Source organism: Mirounga angustirostris, unplaced genomic scaffold, assembly GCF_029215605.1.
Source record: "Mirounga angustirostris isolate CCGP_5_RB_7025 unplaced genomic scaffold, mMirAng1.0.hap1 SCAF_1, whole genome shotgun sequence".
In the NCBI taxonomy this organism is placed as follows: domain Eukaryota; kingdom Metazoa; phylum Chordata; class Mammalia; order Carnivora; family Phocidae; genus Mirounga; species Mirounga angustirostris.
Window position 1 is genome coordinate 125,727,711 of NW_026991709.1, and position 23,505 is coordinate 125,751,215.

The 23,505-nt window shown below is 42.9% G+C and overlaps 1 protein-coding gene and 1 long non-coding RNA gene across 4 annotated transcripts in view; one reads left to right on the forward strand and one right to left on the reverse strand.

Annotated features, from left to right (window-relative positions):
• LOC123863811 (serotransferrin) overlaps positions 1 to 23,505 on the reverse strand; it is a 55,063-nt gene that overhangs the window by 15,830 nt on the left and 15,728 nt on the right. Inside the window, 14 exon segments of the mRNA XM_045903756.3 lie at positions 1,105 to 1,187; positions 4,818 to 4,895; positions 5,730 to 5,824; positions 6,574 to 6,744; positions 6,747 to 6,820; positions 8,291 to 8,297; positions 9,564 to 9,572; positions 12,020 to 12,209; positions 13,429 to 13,613; positions 16,601 to 16,665; positions 17,965 to 18,109; positions 21,114 to 21,272; positions 22,631 to 22,669; positions 23,264 to 23,354. Of these exon segments, the coding sequence (XP_045759712.1) occupies positions 1,105 to 1,187; positions 4,818 to 4,895; positions 5,730 to 5,824; positions 6,574 to 6,744; positions 6,747 to 6,820; positions 8,291 to 8,297; positions 9,564 to 9,572; positions 12,020 to 12,209; positions 13,429 to 13,613; positions 16,601 to 16,665; positions 17,965 to 18,109; positions 21,114 to 21,272; positions 22,631 to 22,669; positions 23,264 to 23,354 (1,391 nt within the window).
• LOC135364025 (uncharacterized) overlaps positions 6,740 to 23,505 on the forward strand; it is a 38,122-nt gene continuing 21,356 nt past the window's right edge. Inside the window, exons 1-2 of one of the 3 annotated variants that reach the window (XR_010410454.1) lie at positions 6,740 to 7,063; positions 10,535 to 10,707. This is a non-coding gene — a long non-coding RNA (uncharacterized LOC135364025). The remainder of the gene's footprint in view (positions 7,064 to 10,534; positions 10,708 to 23,505) is intronic. The other 2 variants (XR_010410453.1, XR_010410455.1) reach the window with 2 other exon arrangements.

A 23,505-nucleotide genomic window follows, 5' to 3' on the forward strand; every position in this document is an offset into this window, starting at 1 on the left:
CGGGATCGAGTCCCGCATCAGGCTTCCTGCTCGGCAGGGGGTCTGCTTCGTCCTCTGACCCTATCCCCTCTCATGTGTTCTCTCTCTCTCATTCTCTCTCTCTCAAATAAATAAATAAAATCTTTAAAAAAAAAAAAAAAAAAAGAGGTTCATCAGTTGTAACAAATGAACCACTCTGGTGAAGGATGCTTAAAATAGGGAAGGCTATGCATGTGTGTGGAGTGGGGAGTAATATAGGAAATCTTTGGACCTGTTGCTCAATTTTGCTGTGAACCTAAAACTGCCCTAAAAAACAGTCTATTTTTTAAAAAATTCACACAACAGATAGATTGCTCATCACCACCATCTTGTGGGCAAGGAAGCAACAACAAAATATAAGTCAAGATACCTTCAAAAATAAGGAAAGAAACAACTGCCTCATTCCATCAAACCTAAGGTTCCATCAATTAAAAGACACATTATTTCAAGTACAACTAAGAAAAGGAAAATGCTGCCAATTACGACACAAACAACCATAACTAGCATTCTGATTTCAGAGATATTAAAATGCCTTAAAATCAATGAAATATGGTATTAAAAAATCATGAAATGTGGCATATTGATTTTCCTCTTAAGTTCTTATCAGTGTTAGAGACAAAACAAGAATCAAGCATCTTCAACTGAAGCACAAGAATTTTAAGAAGAGTAGGACAATAGTAAAAGACACATGAAAATAGTGTTCTGTACTTTTGAGGCACTAAATTTAGGTAATTTAAGAACATAAATATATAATGTTGGATTTAAATAGCTTCTAGGATTTCACCTAGCTTTCAAATTCCTTTTTTGGATTTTAATAGTTCTACACGTTATTAAAATTTATCCTCAAAGTAAATGAAAAATTTACTAACATGGTGAAGGTGAACACTTTCTAAACACTCTTGAGAAACACTTTCAAACATTATCTCATATAATCCTCATAAAATCCTAGTAAAGGTGGGCGTGCAGAAATGGCTGTCCCCAAGGTTCATGCTCTCTCCCCCATCTAGAGGAGGGGGATACCACCAGAGCAAGTATGTGTGGCTTTGATATACAAATTCAGGCAAGTTAACTCCAAATCCTACTTACCTGGCTGAAGCCTTAAAACGCTCTAAGAACTGAAGTCTCAAGCTCTCATGGCCAGGGAGATCAATCAAGGTCAGGCTAGTGGCCTAAGGATAGCAGCAATAACATTAAATGACGTTTTGGTCTTGATTCACATTCACAACATAAACTTCTCATACGAGATTTCAGGTACCATAACGGTGTCCATTTTATTAATGAATCAAAAAAATGCTCACCATAATTAATTAAAGAACCAAACAAATGTTCACAAAACCTCTTCTATTTATAAATCATGAGTAGAGGCTCCAGGGATTTAACAGTGAGCACAAACAGACATAATCCCTGTTCCAACAGGGTTTATAATATAATCAGAAAGATCAACACAATGTAAAATTACAAATAAATGTAAAGTTACAACTTTGATAAATGTTCCAAGGGTACGTGAGAAACTGACCCTGTTTGGGGGAGTCAGGAAAGTGCAGTCCACCTGAGGCTGGGGAAATACATTAGTATGAATAAAAACAAAAACATGTGAAAATAGTAGTAAATATTCACAAACTAAATAATGTAACAGGAGACCTACACTTTATCATATAGCATGTTACCATTACAGGGATCCCCAATCTCTGTAACAACAAAACATTCCTTTACGTGTCCACTGTAATTTAATTTTTAAATATCTGCCGACTAGACCCACCGTTTATTTGTTCCAACTGCCAATTTTTTATGTCAATCACTGAAACAGGGAGGTATTGTGCCCATACTGAGCTGACTCATTAAACACTCCCTTAAGAGCTATTCACTCCAGGCTTCCTTCTTGAGCTCAGGTTCAATGTGGATGTGGCTATGCTCAGTAAGACTCTCGGGTATAATCCTGGTACACTTTTCAGGTCCATGAACATTTCTCAGATGTTCTACCTTATCCATAGCCAGCCTTAACCACTGTTCAGCAGGAGGGAGTCAGGATCATGCACAGATCTAACATAATTACAGCCGAATTCATTATGACCTGTTACTTATTCTGTGCAGTCTTTAATGGGTAAGAATATGATGTATGCTAGCTTAAAAAAAAAAATACTGGTAAGAGTCTCGGGATCTCAGGTTAGGACCCATTACCACATTTCATAATTAGCACTACACCACTCTAAGCAATTCAGAAAGACACATTACTAGATACATTACTAACTTGAGAGAGAGAGAGAGACTACATCTAAAACATATGAGGGTGGGGGGGTGGGAGGAGTAAAAAAAGAAGGGAGGAATGTTCTACATTTTCCTTTTTTTTTTTTTTTTTTTTTTTTAGAGAGAGCACGCATGAGCAGGCAGGGGGTGGGGGCTGAGGGAAAGGTAGAGATAATCTCAAGCAGGTTCCATGCCTAGCACAGAGCCCTATGCAGGGCTCGATCTCATAACCCTAAGATCATGACCTCAGCTGAAATCAAGAGTCAGCTGCTTAACTGACTGAGCCACCCAGGCGCCCCTACATTTTCAATAAAAATATGCAAGTCTCATATGTAACGTTAAGTTTTCCAAAAGCCATATTAAAAAAGTAAAAAGATAAAAATTAATTTAATAATATATATTTAACCCAACATATCTAAAATATCTTTTTAACAAGTAAAAAAATCAAGAAATCGTTGATATTTTACTTTTTTTTTTAAAGACTATTTATTTATTTGACAGAGAGACACAGCAAGAGAGGGAACACAAGCAGGGGGAGTGAGAGAGGGAGAAGCAGGCTTCCCGCTGAGCAGGGAGCCCGATGCGGGGCTCGATCCCAGGACCCGGGGATCATGACCTGAGCCGAAGGCAGACGCTTAAGGACTGAGCCACCCAGGCGCCCCGATGGTTTACTTTTCATTCCAAGTTCAAAATCTGGTGTATACTTTACACTTAGAGCACCCCTCAATTTGGACTAGTCACATTTCAGGTGCTCAATAGTCACACATAGCCAACGGCTATTCCATTGGAAAGTACAGGTCTAAAGTATACCCTGGAATATCCCACTTAAAAAATCTGGCACAAGTCCCCCAAGAATTAAAGGTCTCCCAAACCTGAACTTTCAAAATCTAAAATTTTGGGAATTTAAAAAGGACTGGGCTAGAAAGAGTACCATTATTGAAAAAAGCAAAAAATATCTGTAAGACATTTAGAAGAATGTCTCTTTATCTTTGTTTATAATGTTTAATTCTGGAGGCACCAGAAAAGGGGGCTGGGGGCAAACAAAAGGAGAAAAGGTCTCTAGGATAACCATTCTCATTCATCCATCTATACATCTACCCCTCCAACCATCCCCCCAGCCTTTCTTCTACTCACCAAATACTTATTATTCATTGCAATCAACTTGGCAGTCACTATCCACATTCTGGAGCTACATAGGTACATAAAAAGTCCTTCTCATGATTCCTTACACTTCCTTACCGGTATTTTTGAAATATACTCATGTATACTCTTTAACATGTCCAATGTAACATTGTAAAAGCAAAAGATTATACCAACAAACTAAATGTGTGTTAATAGAGCTCTTATTAAATAAGAACTTAATTGAATGGTACAGCTACATAATGGAATACTATGTAGCTCACAAATCAACCAGGTAGTACTATGTGTACAAATGAGGGAGAAAAACAAAACAACCCAACTGTATCAGTCACACTGTTAAAAAAACAAAACAAAACATGGTGCACCTGGGTGGCTCAGTGGATTGAGCACCCAACTCTTGGTTTTAGCTCAGGTCCTGATCTCAGGGTCCTGGGATCCAGCCCCAGATCGGGCTCCATGCTCAGGAGGAAGTCTGCTGGAGATTCTCTCCACCCCCCTCCTGCTGCATGGGTACTCTCTCTCTCTCTCTCTCTCAAATAAATAAATAAATCTTTAAAACAAACAAACGGGTGCCTGGGTGGCTCAGTCGTTAAGCGTCTGCCTTCAGCTCAGGTCATGATCCCAGGATCCTGGGACCGAGCCCCGCATCGGGCTCCCTGCTCCGCGGGAAGCCTGCTTCTCCCTCTCCCACTCCCCCTGCTTGTGTTCCCTCTCTCGCTGTGTCTCTCTCTGTCAAATAAATAAAATCTTTAAAAAACAAACAAACAAAAAACAGTGGGCAGAACCAAGTGTTAAAAAGAAAATAATTGGGGTGCCTGGCTGGTTCAGCTGGCAGAGCATGAGACTCTTGTTCTCGGGGTTGTGGGATCAAGCCCCATGTTGGGTGAAGAGATTACTTAAAAATAAAATCTTAAAAAAAAAATTAACAGATACACAGATATGTTTGCATATGCAGAGACCATCTGATGGGCCCACAGGAAAATAAGTTATTGCCTCTAAGGAGAAGACGTAGCAGGGACAGGAAAGGCAAAATTACTTTTCACTGAATATTCTTTTTAACCTTTTGAATTTTTGTCCCATATATATATATTACCTATTCAAAATATAAAGGAAAAGGTTTAATGCTCACCCTCAAAAACTCATGGTAAAGTTGGAGAGAAGACATAGCAACAAAAACTAGTAAAATGTGATGTAACATCAGTGTGCATGAAGTACAATAAAACAGGGGATGGCATGATTAAAACATTGCTTGGATGGCCGAAAGCAGAATTTGTCACATGGACTCTATTTATCCATAAAAATAAGCTATGAATGGTACCTACACCCTCAGACTAATTCATCCTACAAATGTCCTTTCCTGACACACCAAAGTAAAGTAAAATTGTCAGACTCCCAACATTCTACAAACCCCTTACCCTGGTATTGTTGACTCTGTACACAGCAGAGCTGTCGGTGATAGAAGTCTGAGTATCTCTGTAAAGGCCAGTTAACAACTATAAAAAAAAAAAACAATTTGAGGAAAATCAGGATAAATACATAAATAGCAAACCTAAAGAGAGTAATTTTGTTCTAACTTTCCAATGGGTCAGGTCAAATAAATGAATGTTGCTTGCAACAACTGAAAAGGACGATATTGTTTTTTCCTTGTAGAAAAATCTAATTCATTGCATCTTCATTCCCCTCTTCACAATGAAAAACAAAAACAAAAACAAAAAACCTAGTTTCAAATGGTTAGTGGCCAAATTCACCAAACTTCCATAAACATTTTAATCATCACAAATGATTACAAATTATTTTTCTGTAGTGGAAAGGAAATAATTTATCCCCTCAAAAGGAATAATAAGAAAACCTCTGCTACTCTCCATAACAAAAAATCGTTTAAAATACTAAACAGATTAAGTATTAGTGAAAACATGGCTAAGTAGCCCAATATGTCAAAGAATCAACCTTTTAAAAAACTTCTTTGACAAGTTCTCAGACGAGTTTGTTACACAAGAATTATACACCCTATACAGATCACTGTCTTCCATCTCTTCAGCATCCTTGGCAACCACATGAAAGTAGTTACATAAAACCCTTAAATGGGATAAGGACTAAATGTCAGTATCTGGCAAGTGCAAGAAAATAGAAATGGTCAAGAAATTCCAGTTTATGAATTTTTCAAGAGCCTTTTCAAGTTTTTCAAGTCTTTCCAAGTGAATGAAGAATTAACTCCCCAATTGTGAGCATCAGCTTCCTTTCCAAAATGAACTATGACCTCACAGGAATAATGGGATGGCCTAACATTTCCTATCAACTTTAGAAGAGCTTTAAATCAAAACATTTACTCTGACAAAGAGCAATGTCTTCCCAGAGTCACACAGGCCAACAAGAAGTACAGCTCTTTGACTGCTCCTTCTGCTCCGGATGAACTTCCAGAACACTGTGGAATAGAGAAAAACAACCAAAATTATGCCTTGATCATCAACAGTACGCCTGTATGGTGGTTGGGGTAGGGAAATTAACAGAAGTCTATCACAGAACACCTCATTCAGCTGGACCTTAACTTTTACTGTTTTTACCACCATTATAATCGTTACTGTTGTTGTTAGTGTTACCGGTGGGAGAGTCTGCGCTGAGTGAATGGAGGTCTGGGTTCTTGGATTCCCCATAAACGTGTGATGTTGTGCCCCCAGGCTTCTAATGTGTAACCTATTTATCAACGTCCTTGCCTCCAGCTCATGTCTAACCAACTGCCTACTCTATCATTAGGGACTCCACTGAGTGCCTGCCACTATCAACTGTCAACCTTTCCGTGTCTGCTGATTGTGGACTTCTCAAGTGCAATCTTGTCTTATTAACTGTGTATCCCCAACGCCCAGGACGCAAATTTGGGAGTAAAGACCGCGTGAGTCTTGGTAGTGAAAGCAAAGAAGAGGGGGCGGGGGGACTGCGCGCTTACAGGGGCCGATAAAGGAAGAGTAACCCGCGCCCCCAAGGACCAGCACGTCACTCCAAGGGTCGCAGGGGATCCTCTTTAATGCAGCGCTACTCCCGCTGTTTCAGGCAGCAAGGCAGGTTTGTATATGAGGTTGAGTCTCCGTCTCTAGATGCTCCCCCGGCGCCTTCGCCGCCCCGCGTCCGCGGTCTGCACAAGCCCAGTCCAAGCCCAGAACCCCGCCGCCTCTTTACCCAGCGTCAGCAGCACCGCGAGAAGCGCCGCCACGGCTGACAGCAGTGTTGGGTCCCCCTGCTGCAGCTCCTGCCGCAAGGAGTCTAGATAGGGCTGGAAGGCTCCGCCGACACTGCCGCCATTCGCCATCCGCCGGGAATCCGCGGAAGCCATGACTGAGATGCGTGGTCTCCAGCGCCGCGAAAGCGACGTGGCCCTGGATTCTGCGCAGGCGTCCGAAGCGGAGCATCACGGGAGTGGTAGTTCCTAAGTTATATTTCCTCCTTCAGGGGCCGGGGTCCCGAAGGTCCTGATGGGAGTCGCAGTTCTCTTGCACACTTTCCGCCGAACGAGCGGCGTTTCGCGGTATTTCACGAGTGACACTCTTATCCCTTAAGATATGAGTTAAATATCGCCGCCCTCTTCATGGGTGTTGACGGAATGATGGATGAATAAAATGAATGGCTTAAGAAATCTCCAGTGAGGATTTCCAGTCACTCCGTTCGCGAGGTGAGTTTCGTGAGGAGCTCAAGCCTTGCACAAACATTTCATCTGAGTATAATATGGCATGGATGTGACCGAGGATTACGGTGCGATATAGGAATACAGAAAGGGACTCCTAGTCCTTTACTGGTTCAGAGAAAAGCTCCTGGAGGAAAGTGACGGGAACTGAGCCATGAGGGATGGGTCAGCCTCTGCAGGTGTAAAAGGAGAAAGAGTACTCTGTGTAGAAGAAAACGAGCAATTCAGTGTCCTTGTACGGTAAATCTAGGGATGCAACTGAGATTTCGACATTGTGGGAAGCAGCTAGGAAAATCAGTGCGTGGGGGTGAAGCTGTTGAAAACTGCAGCAGTCATTCCTGCTCAGCGTGGACAGCCTCTACTCTGCCAGGCAGGCACGTGGGAGCAAAGTGGCCCGTGCTTCCAGCTTTTGCAGAGACGCCGGAAAGGGAAATGCTCCACTTTTCAAATTTCAGCAAGTAATGAAAAACATTAAAAACAAACAAACAAAAACTTGTCGCCCAAATAAAACACCTCAGTGGGGCACCTGGGTGGCTCAGTCGTTAAGCGTCTGCCTTCCGCTCAGGTCATGATCCCAGGGTCCTGGGATGGAGCCCCACGTTGGGCTCCCTGCTCAGCGGGGAGTCTGCTTCTCCCTCCCCCCCCACCCCCCCGCTTGTGTTCCGTCTTTCGTTGTGTCTCTCTCTGTCAAATAAATAAAATCTTTAAAAAAAATAAAATAAAACACCTTAGGGGGCCGGAAGTGGCCCACTTAGGGGCTGTCAGTTTGCAGTCCCTAAGCTGATGTCATTTCAGCAGAAGTGGCAGGAGATGAAGCAGGAAAGGTTGGCAGGTACGACCTGAAGGGATTTTGTGCTATGCTGAGGAACCCAGACTTCATCCAGAATGAGATAAGGAGTTTCAGTTGGAGGTAACATAGATGACTGGCAGATAAATGGAGAACGGTGATTGGAGAGAGGAAAAGACTGAGGCAGAGAGACCAGCTGGGAGCTGTTGCAGTGTTTTGGTAAAAGATGCACAGGGTCTGAACCAGGAGTAGAGGTAGGTGCGGAAAGGAGGCCACAGATTTGAAAGATGTGGAGAAGGAAAATATATAGGATGTGGTGATTAATTGGGTATGCTGAGTTAAGATGGAGAGTTACCAAAACTGCATCTGAAGCAGTTGGTGTGGGGTACTGAAAAGATCAGAGTGCATAAAGTGAATTAGAGAGGGACTTTGGGGCTGAGGGCATAACCAAATGAAAATTGCCTCTCTTTTCTATATATTGAGTTTCAGGTGCCTCTGGGAGTTCTAAAATCTTATATTAAGCAGTTGATAGAATAAACAGATGTAAAGTTTCAGCAATGCTATATTTTCATCTGAGTTTCAGGCATAAATAAATGGTCATTAAAATCAGGGACAGAAAGAAAAGTGAGGAGAAAGAAACCCACAAATATGCCTAAGAAGGAAGAGTCAGTGACACAGGAGTTAGACATGTCCTGGAAGTGGTCAGCAGCATCTCTTGTAACAGAGGGGCTCCTGTGATGAGGGCTTGAATGAAAAGTGAACTCAGAGGGAACAGTGAGGTGAGGGGGGGGGGTAGGGGCATGGGTATGGAAGCAAGACTGGTAGATGGAGAAGAGGATGGATAATGATGAAAATTGCTGCCATTAATGAGTGTTTGCTATTCCAGGCACTGTTTTAAATCATTTTAATTTGTTAATTTGCTTAATCCTCACAGCAACCCATTATTCCAATTTTACAGAGGCAAATGAGGCAGGGGTTAAGTAACTTATCCATTAAGCCCAGGCAGTGGTCTTCTTTATGCTTAACTCTATGCTCTAACGTAGTACAATTCATTCTCCAGGCATTTCATTGATAAATGTAGGCAAATAGGGACTCCAGATTAAGAAAGGATGTTTAGGATGTGAGGTTATAAAAAGTAAACCAACTATTTTATTTTAAATTAGCATTATCAATTAAAACTATCAGAAATGACAGTAATTTTACCATATTCTCTTTTTCTTTCTTTCTTATTGTACCCCACACCAACCCTGCTTTGTATCCACCACCCACCGTGTACATGCATACACACACACAGACACACACACACAGAGCTCCTTTATAATAACCATTGATTCCTCTGCTAGGAGCTAGAAGTGCAGGGAAGGAGGAAGGGCCAAATGGGAGAACACCTACCATGACTGTCCCAACCGTGTAAGAATTTTTAGTCAGAGCTATGTGAATGAGAAAGTTCTGCCTAGGTGGTGAAGTTTGGGAATGATGAAGGGAAGACAGTTTTAACAAGACACAGACTTTTTTTTTTTTCAGTATGTTTCCTGGGTAAAGACAGAGGAAATGTACACAGAAGAAATGTGGGAAGGTGGTGCCATTCTCAAGAATGAGAGCAGGAGAGGATCAGCTGCTTTCTTGTCCTCTCACATCTGCACCAACACACACTTCCAGGAGGTGTGTGGAGATGAACCCAGAGGAAGGACAGGCAGATACTGACTACTGCTTGCTGAAAGTGTTGTGCTTCTTCATTCAAATAACAAATGGAGAGTTACAATGAAATAAATATAGTGACACAATTTTTCCCTTTTTTCCATTAATTAAAATGTCTCATTCACCAGACACATTTTCCCCTCTTCTATTCCCAGTAGCTCCAAAGCATGGTGGAAACGATCTCAGACTCAGGGACACCAGTCACATGATTGGTGAGTGGTCAGCCGTATCAAGTGCAGTTAACAGACTCAGGATTGAAAGAATTAAAATTGGTTTTCATAGTTGACAGATGGGCAGTGACCTTGGCCAGGGTAGCTGCAGGGAAGTGAGTGGAGCAAAAGACTGGTTTGTGTGTTTTCAACCATTAATAAGTGAGGCGTGGGAAGAGTGAGGAGATAGGAGAGGGATTACTGTGGGAATCAGGGTCAAGCGATAATTTTCAGATGTTCCAGTGGTTCACTTTTCCGACCCACTAGAATCAGGACCTGATTCAAGTATAGCCTTCTCCATCTGGTATGGCTCCACCTTTTGGATTTTAAGATCTGTGGAAAGTGCAGGCCTCCAGGAAGTTCTGTGGGGCAGAGAAGAGAGGTAGGACAGCTGATCCTCTCCTGCTCTATATTCTTTTTCTGTACTCCCTTGAACACTCCATCTCAATATCCTCCTTCCTGCCCCATCCCTTGCAACACACACACACACACAACCCAGCCACATACACTTGATTCTATTATAATAACCATGCAGACCCCTTTCAGAAAGAATTTCTACTTGAACTGTACCTAGGAGGTGTGGCTATGGCACCACAGCCAAAGCTGTGGAAGGGGTCAGATGAACATTGAGCTCTGAAGGAAGGGCTCAGTGCACATGTATTAGTCAGATAGTATTAAAAAAAATCCTTCCAGGCCAAACATTTAGAAAACAATGAAGTGTTTAAAAGATAACACCAATAATAATTTTTATTTTATATTCTACAGAGGTACCACCGCCAAACTGTGAAACCAAACAAACCACTCAGACCAGCGAGACCCAGAGGGAAGCTTATGGGTCACGAGAGCTCCCTTCTCCATCTGGTATGGCTCCACCTTTTGGATTTTAAGATCTGTGGAAAGTGCAGGCCTCCAGGAGTTCTGTGGGGCAGAGAAGAGAGGTAGGACAGTCAAAAATCTACCTATATTTATTTTCTGTTGAGTGAATGAATAGTTAAGCCTGATACAAAAGCACTCAGACCCATTGGGGTCTGATAGGTGGACGAGGCCATTCTCCCAGTGGCCTTCTCCACTTGCCTGCACAGCTCCTGTGTCTTTCTGGACAGTACCATGCACCAAGGATGGTAACATGGTTTCCCTGCCCTGTATCGTTCCCCACCTTGTGTCTCATAGGCAGGGCTCCCACACTTAAATCCATGTAGCTGGGAGGAGTCTGGTAGGACTGTCCTCTCTGATCTCCTTAGAGAGGTGAAGAACTAATAAAACAAGCATCTAGAACATGCCAGTTTCCATGCTAGGGGCTGGAGAAGGAGCAGAGAATAGCAAAGCCAAACTTTCTCCCCTTATGGAGGATATAGGGTAGGTGAATGTAACCTACGTGCTCACAGCAGTGGCTCTGGGTAAGCACGTTCCTTACATTGGAATTATGGGGCCCTGGCACAGACTCGCTGAATCAGTATTCCCCAGGGCCTGGGAATCAGTGTTTTAAGGACCGTGGCTCACTTATATGCACACAAAAGTTAGAGCACAATCTCCCTCCATTCACATGTTCTTCTCCCACATCTTCCAAATGACTTTAAATGATTAAATGATGTCCAACATAGTAATAGTGCAAAGGTGTGTTTTATTGTATTGTAATGCTTAGAAAACCGGTGTTCTAGATGAGCAGTAGGTATGGCAACTTTATGGTTATAAAACTTGTCATTGTTCAAGCTCACAAGAGTAGCGCTGTGTAAAAGAACTTCCTACAATGATGGAAATGTTTGCTCACCTATCTGGAGCTGCGTGTAGCTATTGAACACTTGAATTGTGGCTGGTGTGGCTAAGGAACTAAATTTTTAATTTTGATTAATTTAAATTTAAATTTAAATCACCATAGGTAATTAGAGGCTACTGTATTTATTGGATGATGCAGCTCTGTATAAAAAGGAGTTTACTGCGGAGCAATGGGCATGGGCACATACAACCTCTTCCTTGTCTTAGTAATAACATGGAATTTCTTCATGTCTGGGCAGTTCATTACCTTAGTGCCCTGAGCCTGTGTCTGCCTTACCATCTATCTACCCATACAAGTAGCCTTTCACACGTGCTGGGATTACGGTGTTATCTCATCATCTCATCTTGCCCATTTCCATTGTTCATCCCCGGAGGGCCACAGCCCACTCCTCCTAATCTACCCACCACCCAGAATTGCTCCCCCTCCCTCCCCGTGTTTGCTTGGCAGCTTCCCCCCGTGCTGTTCCCCCTACTCACTCGAGGTGGAGCATTGTCTCAGGTTAGCAACAGCCCTGACATACTGTGCTCCTAAGTAAGATTCATATGTTGTGCTGTCTGGAAGTTTGGCCAAACATGTTGTGTCGTCCCTGAACAGAAGGTCCTTGGTTTCTGAGTGGAACAAACAAAACCTGCCCGGGCAGTCGATTCCACTTCTTCCAAACAAAAACTGTCAAATGGATGAAACATGAATGAGGACCTGTGGCAGTGAGCAGTTGAGAATCCAAGGACAGGGTTGAGGGGGATAAAAGCTGGGAACCAGCCCCAAGAAGAAAGGGAGCTGCAGAGGATGCCTCAGGATGTTTCCATTTCCTTCACCTGGCATTCACCCATTTTGCCCCAGCTTCATGCTTTCTTGAGGCCCCAGCATCCTCTATAGGGTCCATCCTGGTCTCACCTCCTCTGGGAAGTCCCTCCCACCCACCCGGTCACTCCTTCCCCATTTCATTGGCTATGGCCTTGGGGACTGCTTCCAGGAAATGAGAGAACAGAAATGTGTCCCTTCCAAGTATTACTGTCAAGAAAGATATTAAATGTGAGCCCCCCCCCACCCAATGAGGGGTGGTACAGGTAGTTGTTAAATTTCATGTTTGACTGCATCTTTGATCCTATCTTGGGCAAGAGGCTTAACTCTAGGCCTTGTAGGATTATAAGTGAAATCATGATTATGAAAAGTTTAACATTCCATCTAGCACCTAAGAAATGTTCATTAAATGCTAATTATTATTATCATTTACCTTAAGAGGGCTCACAAAGATATGCTATCTTAATTAAAAAGAAAAAAAGAAAACTAATGGCAGGCAGGAAGCTGTTGTGGAGGGGAAAGTGGTGTTTGTAGGTAGAGGACTCTTCTAATTAAAATATTCAGGCAGCCTCTCCACCCCACCCCCACCTCCCTGGCAAGGCTGGCCCTGGGTTGATTGTTCTCCCCAGAGGACAAGCTCCCTCAGGATAGGGATCCTGTGTTTCTCTGGCTGTTGGAATGGTTCTCAGTCTGACCTGTCCATAGGTCAGATTCTCTAAACAAGAGAAATACATTTCCTTTCATGACTTATATCATGGAGGACTGGCACACAGGATCACTCTCCTTCATTTTCAAAAAGGATAGAGGTGGAGAAAATGAGGGTACCACAGAGCAAGGTCAAGGGTGAGCAAGAAAGCAGATGTGTGGACCCAAAAGCAGGTGGATCACATGGGAACTAATCTGCAGTGACCCGGAGTTATAAGTAGAGCTGGGCCTAAGAAATCCAGTTCCACAATCCACGGCCTCCCGATCCTAGTTTCCAGAAAAAGAATGCTTGAGTATGGGCTGCACTTGGCACTGAACTCCCCCAAATCATCCATACCCACCCAGGAGGAAAGAATGGGAGGCCCTGGCTGGTCCATACCTGCTGCTGAAGTAATGTTTCCCTAACACAAGATGCCTTATCTTTCCGTGAGACCACAGCATGATTTGGGGCCCTGGCTAGGAAACAGTCAGTATTGTCTGTCACAGGCTTCCTTTTGCCATCAGGGCACAGCAGCTCAAAGTCTTTTTCCTTCAGATTCTTAGCCCAATCTTCAGTGTTCCTTCCTGGGGACAGAGAAGGTGGGTCAGTCACAGCTTACAGCTTTGGTTAAGGTGCCCTCATTGAGGGGATGTGACCAACCCACTGACTTGTGAAGGACCTGGGGCCATTGGCCAGCAGAAGTACACACACTGGGGTCACAGTGATGGGGAGAGGAAGAGACACTCACATGTCCATAGGTCAGATTCAACTCACACTCAACCAGGAATTCCTAGCAACCACTCCTTCCAAACTGCCCCACCCAACCAGGAGAAAGTGAGTTATATTCTTGGATGATGTTCAAAAACATCTTCATTTCTACTAAATTCCAAAGCATCTGGACTTCTTACTCTAGCACATGAAGAATGTGACCCTCTAAGCAGGCTGATAATCTCTGTGTAATACCATCTGGCATTAGCAAGCAAAAGAACTTAACCAGAGGCCCTTTTGCAAGCTGGACCAGTGTTCTAAATCTGACACGCTCATACTGGTTCTACATGAAAATGTGCACATGCCTCTGTGCATACGGATCCATATTCTGTTCTTAGCTCCTAGCTTCATCATTTCTGTATTCTCTCTGAAAAAAAGAAAATCTCACCCATTTTCAGGGTTTCAGCTCCTTCCTCCTGAGGCAATTCTCAAATATGTTTTCCCAATTTTTAGTTCTCATCTAAAAGGCAGGATTGCAAATCTTTTTCTTCATTTAATTTTCATTTAATTTTTTTATCTAATTGAACTACTACTATGTGACTTCACTATCATAAAATTGTATATTATATATAAAATAAAAATACCTCTTTGCCTACTCTCCCCAAATATATATTTACAGTTTTAATAGAAAACTCCAAATTGCCTGTGTCTCTCCCACAAGTAACTACACACACCTTTGCTCACCTTCTAATATTTCTCCTTCCCTTTCTTACCAGTCCCTCCAACTCAGCTCCTTCCAAATGAAACCCACCATCATTCTCGCCAAACCAATTCTGTTCCACTTCATAATGTAAGAATTTACTCAACACTATGTTTCATGCCCTCTGTAAGCCGCAGTCTTATTGGAGGGGGAAAATAGCACACATACCAAAAATAACAATTCTGGATACAGATAATAATAACATTTTATATTTTGCAGAGCACACTTTAAATGCTGTGTCAGCTGAACCAGCTTGGTGAGAACATATTCATTAGGGAGAGCTGGCTGGAGGAGGCATGGTTTTAGGCGTGTAACGTTTGTTACATGTACTAACCACTGTACTGACCACCAAGAGACTAATCTAGGCCTGACTGGCAGGGCATATGATAAAGTCCTCAATAGGGACAGAGAAGAGGAGTGGATTTTGAGAGAAATATGAGGAGTTTGGACTTACAGAGGTTGAGGTTGCAGTGCCAGTGAGCTTTGTATATAAAAATGACCACATGGCAAATAGAGGCTCTGGGATGTTATTTAGATGGGAGGTTAGGCCTCTGCTCTACATTCCTGTCAGGGGGTAAGGCTTTTGGAGTCATTGCAGGGTAGAGAGGTGAAGCCAAGAGAGAGAAGCCCTATTCAGAGGAGTAAAAAAAAAAAAAAAAATTAAGGGATAACAAAGAACCAATCTTAGGGTAACACTCAGGTAGTAGGAAAAAGGACAGCCTTTAAAGGAAAAAGCATAAATAATAGGAGAGAAGAAAGAAAAATTAGCCAACACAGTATTCCTTCAAGTAAGTACTTAGCAGCTTGTATGTGCCACTTACTATAGTTAGTGTTGGGATATGAGAGTAGGAAAAAGGAGCTCAAAAGAGTTTCTGTGGCCACAATTTATTACAGAATGAGATGAACTCAATAATACTAGCCGCAGGGACAGAAGATGCTATTGTGGGATGGATGCCATCTGAGAAGGCTTCTTGGAGGAGTCGGTGCTGAGCTAGTTCACTCTAGATGAGTTGCTGGGAAGTGCTGAGGTTGGGTGAAGGAACATGAGAAAGGAAATGAGGTAATATCTGCCTGGCCTGTAGCAGGTTCTCTAAGCAGTTAGTGATACAGAGGGGACGGGTGGAATGCTCATTCTTACCAACTTAAAAACAATTTTGTTTGGTTTTTCAGTGTCATAGCATCTAATATTCACCCACTAGTTTTAGTACCCATTGATGCTTCTTGCTTGAAACAATTATTACTATATTATTTGCCAAATGATAGTTTTTTAACTTTATAATTATTTCTACATTTATTCGTATTCTACAATAAGGAAGATCTTTCCCTTCACCTTCATTTGTTTAATCAGGATAGACTCATATATTCCTATTTTATTCCTACCTTATTCTTACTAACATTATTTCTTTTAGTGCTCAAAGTGTCCAGATTTGGCCAGTAGAAGGGCTTTAAAAAGGCTCCTGTATATTTTGACATATCCCAACATCTTCAGCACGATGTTCCAGGCTCACCTTATATTTTTCCTGCCCAGCCCTAGAATCAGCTACTTTTTCCAAGGGGCCCTGACTCCTTCTATCAGAGAATGGTTCTAGAAACCAAGATCTTGGTGTTTATTCCCACTGGTGTACTATTGTCTCTAAGTGTTTTCAGTGGACCTAGAATATATTTGGAATATATGTATTAGGGCCCAGAAATATAGGAAATAGTTAAAAAGGACCTTTTGGGGATAATTCACCAAATCTGAATATGGACTATGAACACAGTGAGTATTAAATCCATGTTAGTATAAATTTCCCGATCTTGGTGATCACACTATAGTATGTAAGAGTGTCCTCATTCTTAGGAAATGTGCTCTGAAGTATTTAGGGGAAAGGTAATGTCTGCACCTATGGGAAGGTTCCTGGGAGAGAATTCAGGACCACCAGAACCTCACAGTCCTCACCGTTTTGCCTACCCAGGTAAACACTTCTATCCTCACTGAACAAACAGGTTGAGAATCAGAGCTCTGGAGCTTGAGTCCATAACATGTCCACAAAGGCATCCTGAGCATAAGTGAGCCAGCCCAGCAACCCCAATTTGTAGGGACAGAGGAGCATGTGAATGTACCTTCAGTGTTCTGTTTGACAGTCTGGAGTTTCACAAAGGCCACATCTCCCTTCTCCACCAGACACCTGCAGAGTGCCAGACAGGGAGAAAGAAGAGAGGAGGTCAGAGACATATGTGTCATTCAGGAGCGTCAGCTTGTAGACCCAGGGCTAACCATTTGATATCGGCAATTGTGACTGCCATTCTATCGCTAATCTTACATATTACTCATGTAAGTAATATACACAAGAAAAAACCTCCAATTTGCTTTGTGGTTACACAATCTCAGTTCCCACACACTGAGTGCTAAATTCTGGCAGTTTCTCCAATGGAGCTACAGCATTTTCCTGGTATCAATACAGATATTAGAGGGGCAGTTTCCCATTAAGGTGATTCCTTACTCACATTCTACTTTGTAAAAATTGGGAACTTGCGGACTGTGAATTGTATTTGCACAAACTCACAACGTGGTTCTAATTGGAGAATTAGGATAACCTTTGTTTTCTCCTTCACTACTGAGAAGCTCAGTTACAATACCACCATCATTGTGCAGTTGATGGACTCATGATCTAACACTAGCCTGAATCAGAAAAGACAGTTAAAAAGTAGTAAGGTCAGGGTGCTTGGGTGGCTCAGGCGGTTAAGCATCTGCCTTCGGCTCAGGTCACGATCCTAGGGTCCCTGCTCAGTGGGGAGCCTGCTTCGCCCTCTCTGCTGCTCCCTCTGCTTGTTCTCTTTCTCTCTCTCTGTCAAATAAATAAATAAAATCTTTTTAAAAAGTAATTAGGTCGTAAGGTACACAGGTGTCTTTATAAAAGTAATAAACATCCCATGAAATAGAATTGCAGTTGGGAATGTAGAAATCATGTTCTTTACTTTTGTATATTTCCAGGTGAGTATGGCTGGCTCTAGGTTCCCCAGAGGTGCATGGAAGAGCAGGAACCAGATTCCTGACTCCCGTATTCAACTATGGCAGGGTTTCCTCACCTTGGCAATAGTAACATTTTGAGCCAGGCAATTCTTTATTGTAGGGTGCTGTCCTATGCATGTAAGATGCCTAGCAGCCTCTACCAATTAGATACCAGTAGCACCCAACCCCATTTGATAATCAAAAACAACTCCAGACACTGCCAGACTTCCTCCTGAGGGGGAAATCGCCCCCTTTTGAGAACTTCTAATCTGCACTGTGCTGCCAGTCTGGAGAGAGTGTCTTGCAGGGGCTTGGATGCTCCTTCACACAGGATTCTACAGAGGGTTGCTAACTGTGGCACCCTAACACATGTAAGACTAACAGTCCAGGGACATAAGAATCTCACCTTAGCTCCTAAGAAGAAATCTTGTCAGGACTGGGTTTATTATATTTGGGTCAGGTTTAAAAGACTCACCTGAAAGCCCCTGTGTAGCCATAGTATCTCTCATGGTTATTGGGAACACACTCCTTTCCTGGAACATTTGCCGAGCCAATACACAGAGCACAGAGACTGGAGTTTCGCAGAGATCCAGGGGCACAGCCTTCCTGGAAAAATTTATCTGTACGGAAGGACCAGAGGAAGTCAGCTCCTCCTAAGTGAGTCAAAATGAGTAGCCTTCATCTAACACGTAACAGGCGCGTATGGCCCAGGAGAGGTGGAATATATTCAGTGACCTGCCACCAACTCAGGACCTGCCAGGCTGTAGGCTTTAAAAAGAAACTTAATTGAGGCTAGGCATAGAAGTCAGGAGACCATTACAATTCAGGTAGAAAGGAATCCATGGGCGTGTTACAGTGTCACCATTTATCTAAAGACAGAGGAGAGGGAAATTACATAAAAATGGACATAAAAAGGATAAAATTGGAGGTCTCACTCCCCAAGCTTGTGCTACCTATTTCCAGAAGTTTCCTTCCCTTGCTATTTTTTAGAAGAGACCTTAATAGAACTTAAAACTCTGGACTCCGTTAAGGGCTGGGGGTTTTACTCACAGCTCAGCTGCTCCCCCATGGCTGTGAAATTGCCAGGAGGCTTGGAAAAGCAGAGGCAGTGCCCTTGCTGGTGAGGAGCCAGAGCTTTCTGGATGTCTCCCCAGCCACATTTTGCTTCCTCTCGTGTCAGAGAACACCCCAGTGCAGAAATGTGGTCTCATCTCCAAGTTCCCACACACAGGTCTTGTCTGGTTCATAACTGTCTTTAGAGACTTCTCCTTTTAAAGCAGTTGCACATATTTGGTGGTGGCAAGGAGAAAGCTGATGTAAATAACCATTAGAAAACGTTTGTCTGGGGCACCTGGGTGGCTCAGTCGGTTTAGCGTCTGCCTTCGGCTCAGGTCATGATCCCAGAGTCCTGGGATCGAACCCCGTGTTGGCTCCCTGCTCAGCAGAGAGTCTGCTTCTCCCCCTGCTCCTCCCCCACCATATGCTCTCTCTCTCTCTTGCTCACTCACTCTCTCTCTCCCTCAAATAAATAAATAAAATCTTTAAAAAAAAAAAGAAAGGAAACATTTGTCTGTGGTTAACTTACACGTAGCATTTTCATACCTGAAGATATTCAGAGGACACAGAAAATAAACTGATTCCCATCCCTTTAAAGGGGCCTAGGAGCTGAGCAGTACCTCAGTGAGACTACCAAGACCTTAAAGAGATCCAAGGATCCTGCATGCTCACGTTACCTAGAAAGCCTGTGGGAGGGATTGTCCACCCAACAGCCATTTGGAACCCCTTGTTCCTTAGTAACAAAGTCTTAGTTGTTTTAATCTTTTAATTTTTTCTCCATTACTTTTTATTGAGATACAACGGACATATAACATTATATTAGTTTCAGGTGTTCAACATGGATGTTGCAATATATTGCAAAATGGTCCCCACAATAAGTCTAGTTAACATCCATCACCATACATCATTACAAAATTTTTTAATTTTTTTTTTAAGATTTTTTTTAAATTTATTTATTTGACAGAGAGAGATACAGCGAGAGAGGGAACACAAGCAGGGGGAGCGGGAGAGGGAGAAGCAGGCCTCCTGCTGGGCAGGGAGCCCGACGCGGGGCTCGATCCCAGGTCCCTGGGATCATGACCTGAACCAAAGGTACATGCTTAACGACTGAACCACCCAGGTGCCCCTAAAATTTTTTTCTTATGATGAGAACTTTTAAGACCTACTTTCTTGGGGCGCCTGGGTGGCTCGGATGGTTAAGTGTCTGCCTTCAGCTCAGGTCATGATCCCAGTGTCCTGGGATCAAGCCCCATATCGGGCTCCTGGCTCAGCGGGGAGCCTGCTTCTGCCTCTCCGCCTGCTCATGCTCTCTCTCTCTCTCTCTCTCTCTCTCTCTCTGTATCTGTGTCTCAAATGAATAAATAAAATCTTTAAAAAAAAAAAGATCTACTTTCTTAGCAACTTTGAAATATGCAATATGGTATTATTAACTATAGTCTCCATGCTGTGCATTACATCCCCAGGACTTATATAGTTTATAACTGGAAGTTTGTACCTTTTGCCCCTTCACCTATTTTGCCCATTTCCCCACCCCCCACCTCTGGCAACTGTCAGTCTGTTCTCTGTGTCTTTGAGCTTGGGTTTTTTTAGATTCCACAAGGAAGTGAAATTATACAATATTTGTCTTTCTCTGCCTGATATATTTCACTTAGCATAATAACCTCAAGGTCCATCCATGTTGTCATAAATGGCAAGATTTCTTCCCTTTTTATGGCTGAATAAAAGTCTGTTTTGCATTCTTTATGCATTCTATATATATATGTATGTATATATACATACATATATATATAGTTAATTATTTTCTTTATGCATTCTATATTTTCTTTATGCATTCATTCATCAGTGGACACTCAGGCTGTTTCCGTATCTTGGCTATAGTAAATACTGCTGCAGTGAACATGGGGATGCATATATCTTTTTCAGTTAGGGCTTTCATTTCCTTTGGCTAAATACCCAGAAGTGAAATTGCTGAATCATATGGTCATTCTATTTTTAATTTTTGAACAAAGATGTAGCTTTATCTGGGACAGAGACATGCCCAAATAAAAGATGACATTCCTGAACCTCTTTGACAACCCAAGTGTGACTATGTGCCTGAGTTTTGAGCAATGAAAAGTTACTTGAAGTAACTGATTTAGATTTCCTGGATAGCTTCTTTAATAAAATGACCGCAGATGACATGATCCAGGCTGCCTGGATCATGGATGTGATGGCAACCATGGTTGACCTTGAAGACAGAAGCCCCATGCTCAGAATAGTGGAGCAGAAAGAGAGAAGGAGCCTGGGCTTCTAATGACCATATCAGCAATAGACTGCTCACCTGGTCCTTTTCATGAGAGATGGAAGTGAACATATATTTACTGAAGCCATTTATGGAGCCAAAAAGAACCATTCTGACTCAGCTCCTCAACCCTAGCATCTCTTTTAGTTATCTCTTTGAGGTTCACTTTAACCAAATTTTAGGACTATAGAACCAGGGCCACAGCATTTTATACCATACTACTCTTTTCCCAGAACACCTCTTTCCAGCCTGGTCCTGATCACAGCACCCTCCCAGGATTCACTTACCAAATTCACAGTGGTTGATCCTGCTGTAGAGCAGGCCCATGGGGATGTTCCAGCCCGCGGTTCTATCTACTGCAGTATGGCAGGACTTCCTGCCTTGCAGATTGTTCCAGGTGAGGCTATTATCTGCTGATGCCCTAACTACGGCCACAGCATAATACCCTACAAGAAAGACACCAAAAAAGAAAGTATTAACACCCCGGGCCCTCCAGAGTATGTGTCTACAATCAAAGCCTGCCACTTCCCTGTGAAAGCAAAATTATCCTGAATCATTCCTTCTGTCTTTGAAAGGGTCTTCCCCAAAACTGACTGAGTCACTCTGTCAGATGGAGATTATTCTGAACATGTAAAACAAAATAGTAAGAAAACATCATCATCAGAGCAATGTCTGGTGTATAATCCTTCCCTAAATGCATAAAACTACAAAAGCTATAAACCAGCAACTCACCCTCCACTGTGGAATATCAGAGAAATGGAGACTGAGGAGCACGTGACTCCCAAAATTTTATACAGTAACAATTAGGAAAGAGTAGTAAATGACCAATAAATTACAGGGAATATTCTGGCCATGTATTTTGGCATATGGAGAATACAGGTTTGCACCAAAATAAGTATGTGAAGTAGAAATTCAAAATCAAGACAGCTGCCATCTTTAGCAGAAAAATGCATGCTGCTTCTTAAAACTGCAAATAGAAGATCAACCCATGATTTCAACTTTTTAAATTAGTTAATTCAGTCAACTATTTACAGCAGAAAACAGAGAAGCCTTATCATCCATGGAGCAAGAACAAGTCTTTCTATTTTCGGCTAAAGAGCCTGGGTCCTAGAATGAGGAGGAGAGGCTGAGAGGTTGTAATAGGGGAAGTCACAAGGACTTTCACACTAATGGCTGGAAAACAACCAGAGAGGTCTTAGCACTGGGGCTCTGAAACCCTGTGATCACCTTGGCAAGATTTCCTATCTTGTTCCTGTCCCATCTTTTCAGATCCACCCCCCACCAGAGCACTAGCTGAGAGCCGGATTGGCCTGGGTTCCTGGGCCCAGCCCTGGCTGGGAGGCTGAGTAATTTCATGCTCCTAGACATCTGCCTGTGTGAGCCTCTCTGCTCAGCCCTGCCAGGCACATATAAGCAAGACTCCTTGGCTGGTGTAACTCTCATCTAAAACTGTGCAGGCCTTATGTAATGTGAAGCAGTTGGGAGTGATGAGGAGGGTGTGAACTTGCTTGCTGGGTATAGGAACCCTGACAACTTGTAACCTCTGTGAGCTGTTGGTCCTCTTAGGCATCCTTAAAGGATGACGGTACCCACTTACAGGATTAAATGAGAAACCTATGTGCAAGTCATGGCAAGTATAAAAGATTAACCATATTATCAATTATCATCCTTCTGTGGTTCTTTTGCATTCTGAAAATTGGTCTCTTCCATTGCCTTACCTACTTTTGATTTGAATTTAAACATACCTTACCCTTTCCCAAAAGCAATAAAAATTAAACTCATGAGGTTACCAATCGCAACTCACCTTCCTCTGCTGTGCTGCTACATTCAGGGCCCTGAGTTTCTGGAGGAGAAAATGAAGAAGTCATTAAACATGTATTCATTGGAAGTCATGCCATTCCCATGTGTAGCTCAGAATAAAAAGAACCAGGAAGACAGTCTACACTTCACCAATTCCCAAACAGTCCAGGCTGTCTGGATTATACAAATTCACTTTTGCTCACTGGCCTCTGGAATTTAGCCCTAAAGTGTGAATTTCAAGTTTCTTGCTCTCTTTGACCTGTGGCCACAGTGGTCCCTGCCAACTATACTTGAATCCCTGCACCAGGGCACCAGAAGTGTGAGTTTGGGAAGCAAGAAGACCTGCCAGGAATCCCAGCTGAGAATCCCAGCTGTCCTCTGCAGACAGGTCACTTTTAGCTGGAACTTCCCAGTGCAAAGCCTCCAGTCAGCCTGGTGGAAGGTATGGTGGAAGATTCTATCCTTCAAAATGACTGTGGGGATTAGAGATGAGGGAGCCCAGAGCCTAGGAAGTAGGAGGTGCTCAGGAAACAAGAGCTTTCTGGCCAATGTGGTGTAAATCAGGCTATGATTTTCCCATGTCGTCTCTCCCTAGCCCAGAGGAAATAAAGCACAGAGAGGCACCCCCTCCACTTACCATAGTTCTCTGCCAGGACAGGCACCAGACCGCACTGGCCCGCTATGTAGATGTAGCCTCCATCCAAGCTCATGGCATCAGCCTCTCCTTTCTGCAAAGACACAGCACATTACAGCAGGTGAAAAGAGGCCATCTCCTGTCCTACCTGCTCTTCCAGCCATTTCCTTGAGGCAGCCTTCCCAGCACAGGCCACGAAGGCCCCAGGAGATAGTAGGTGCTGTACCAGATCCCCGAGGATCTAT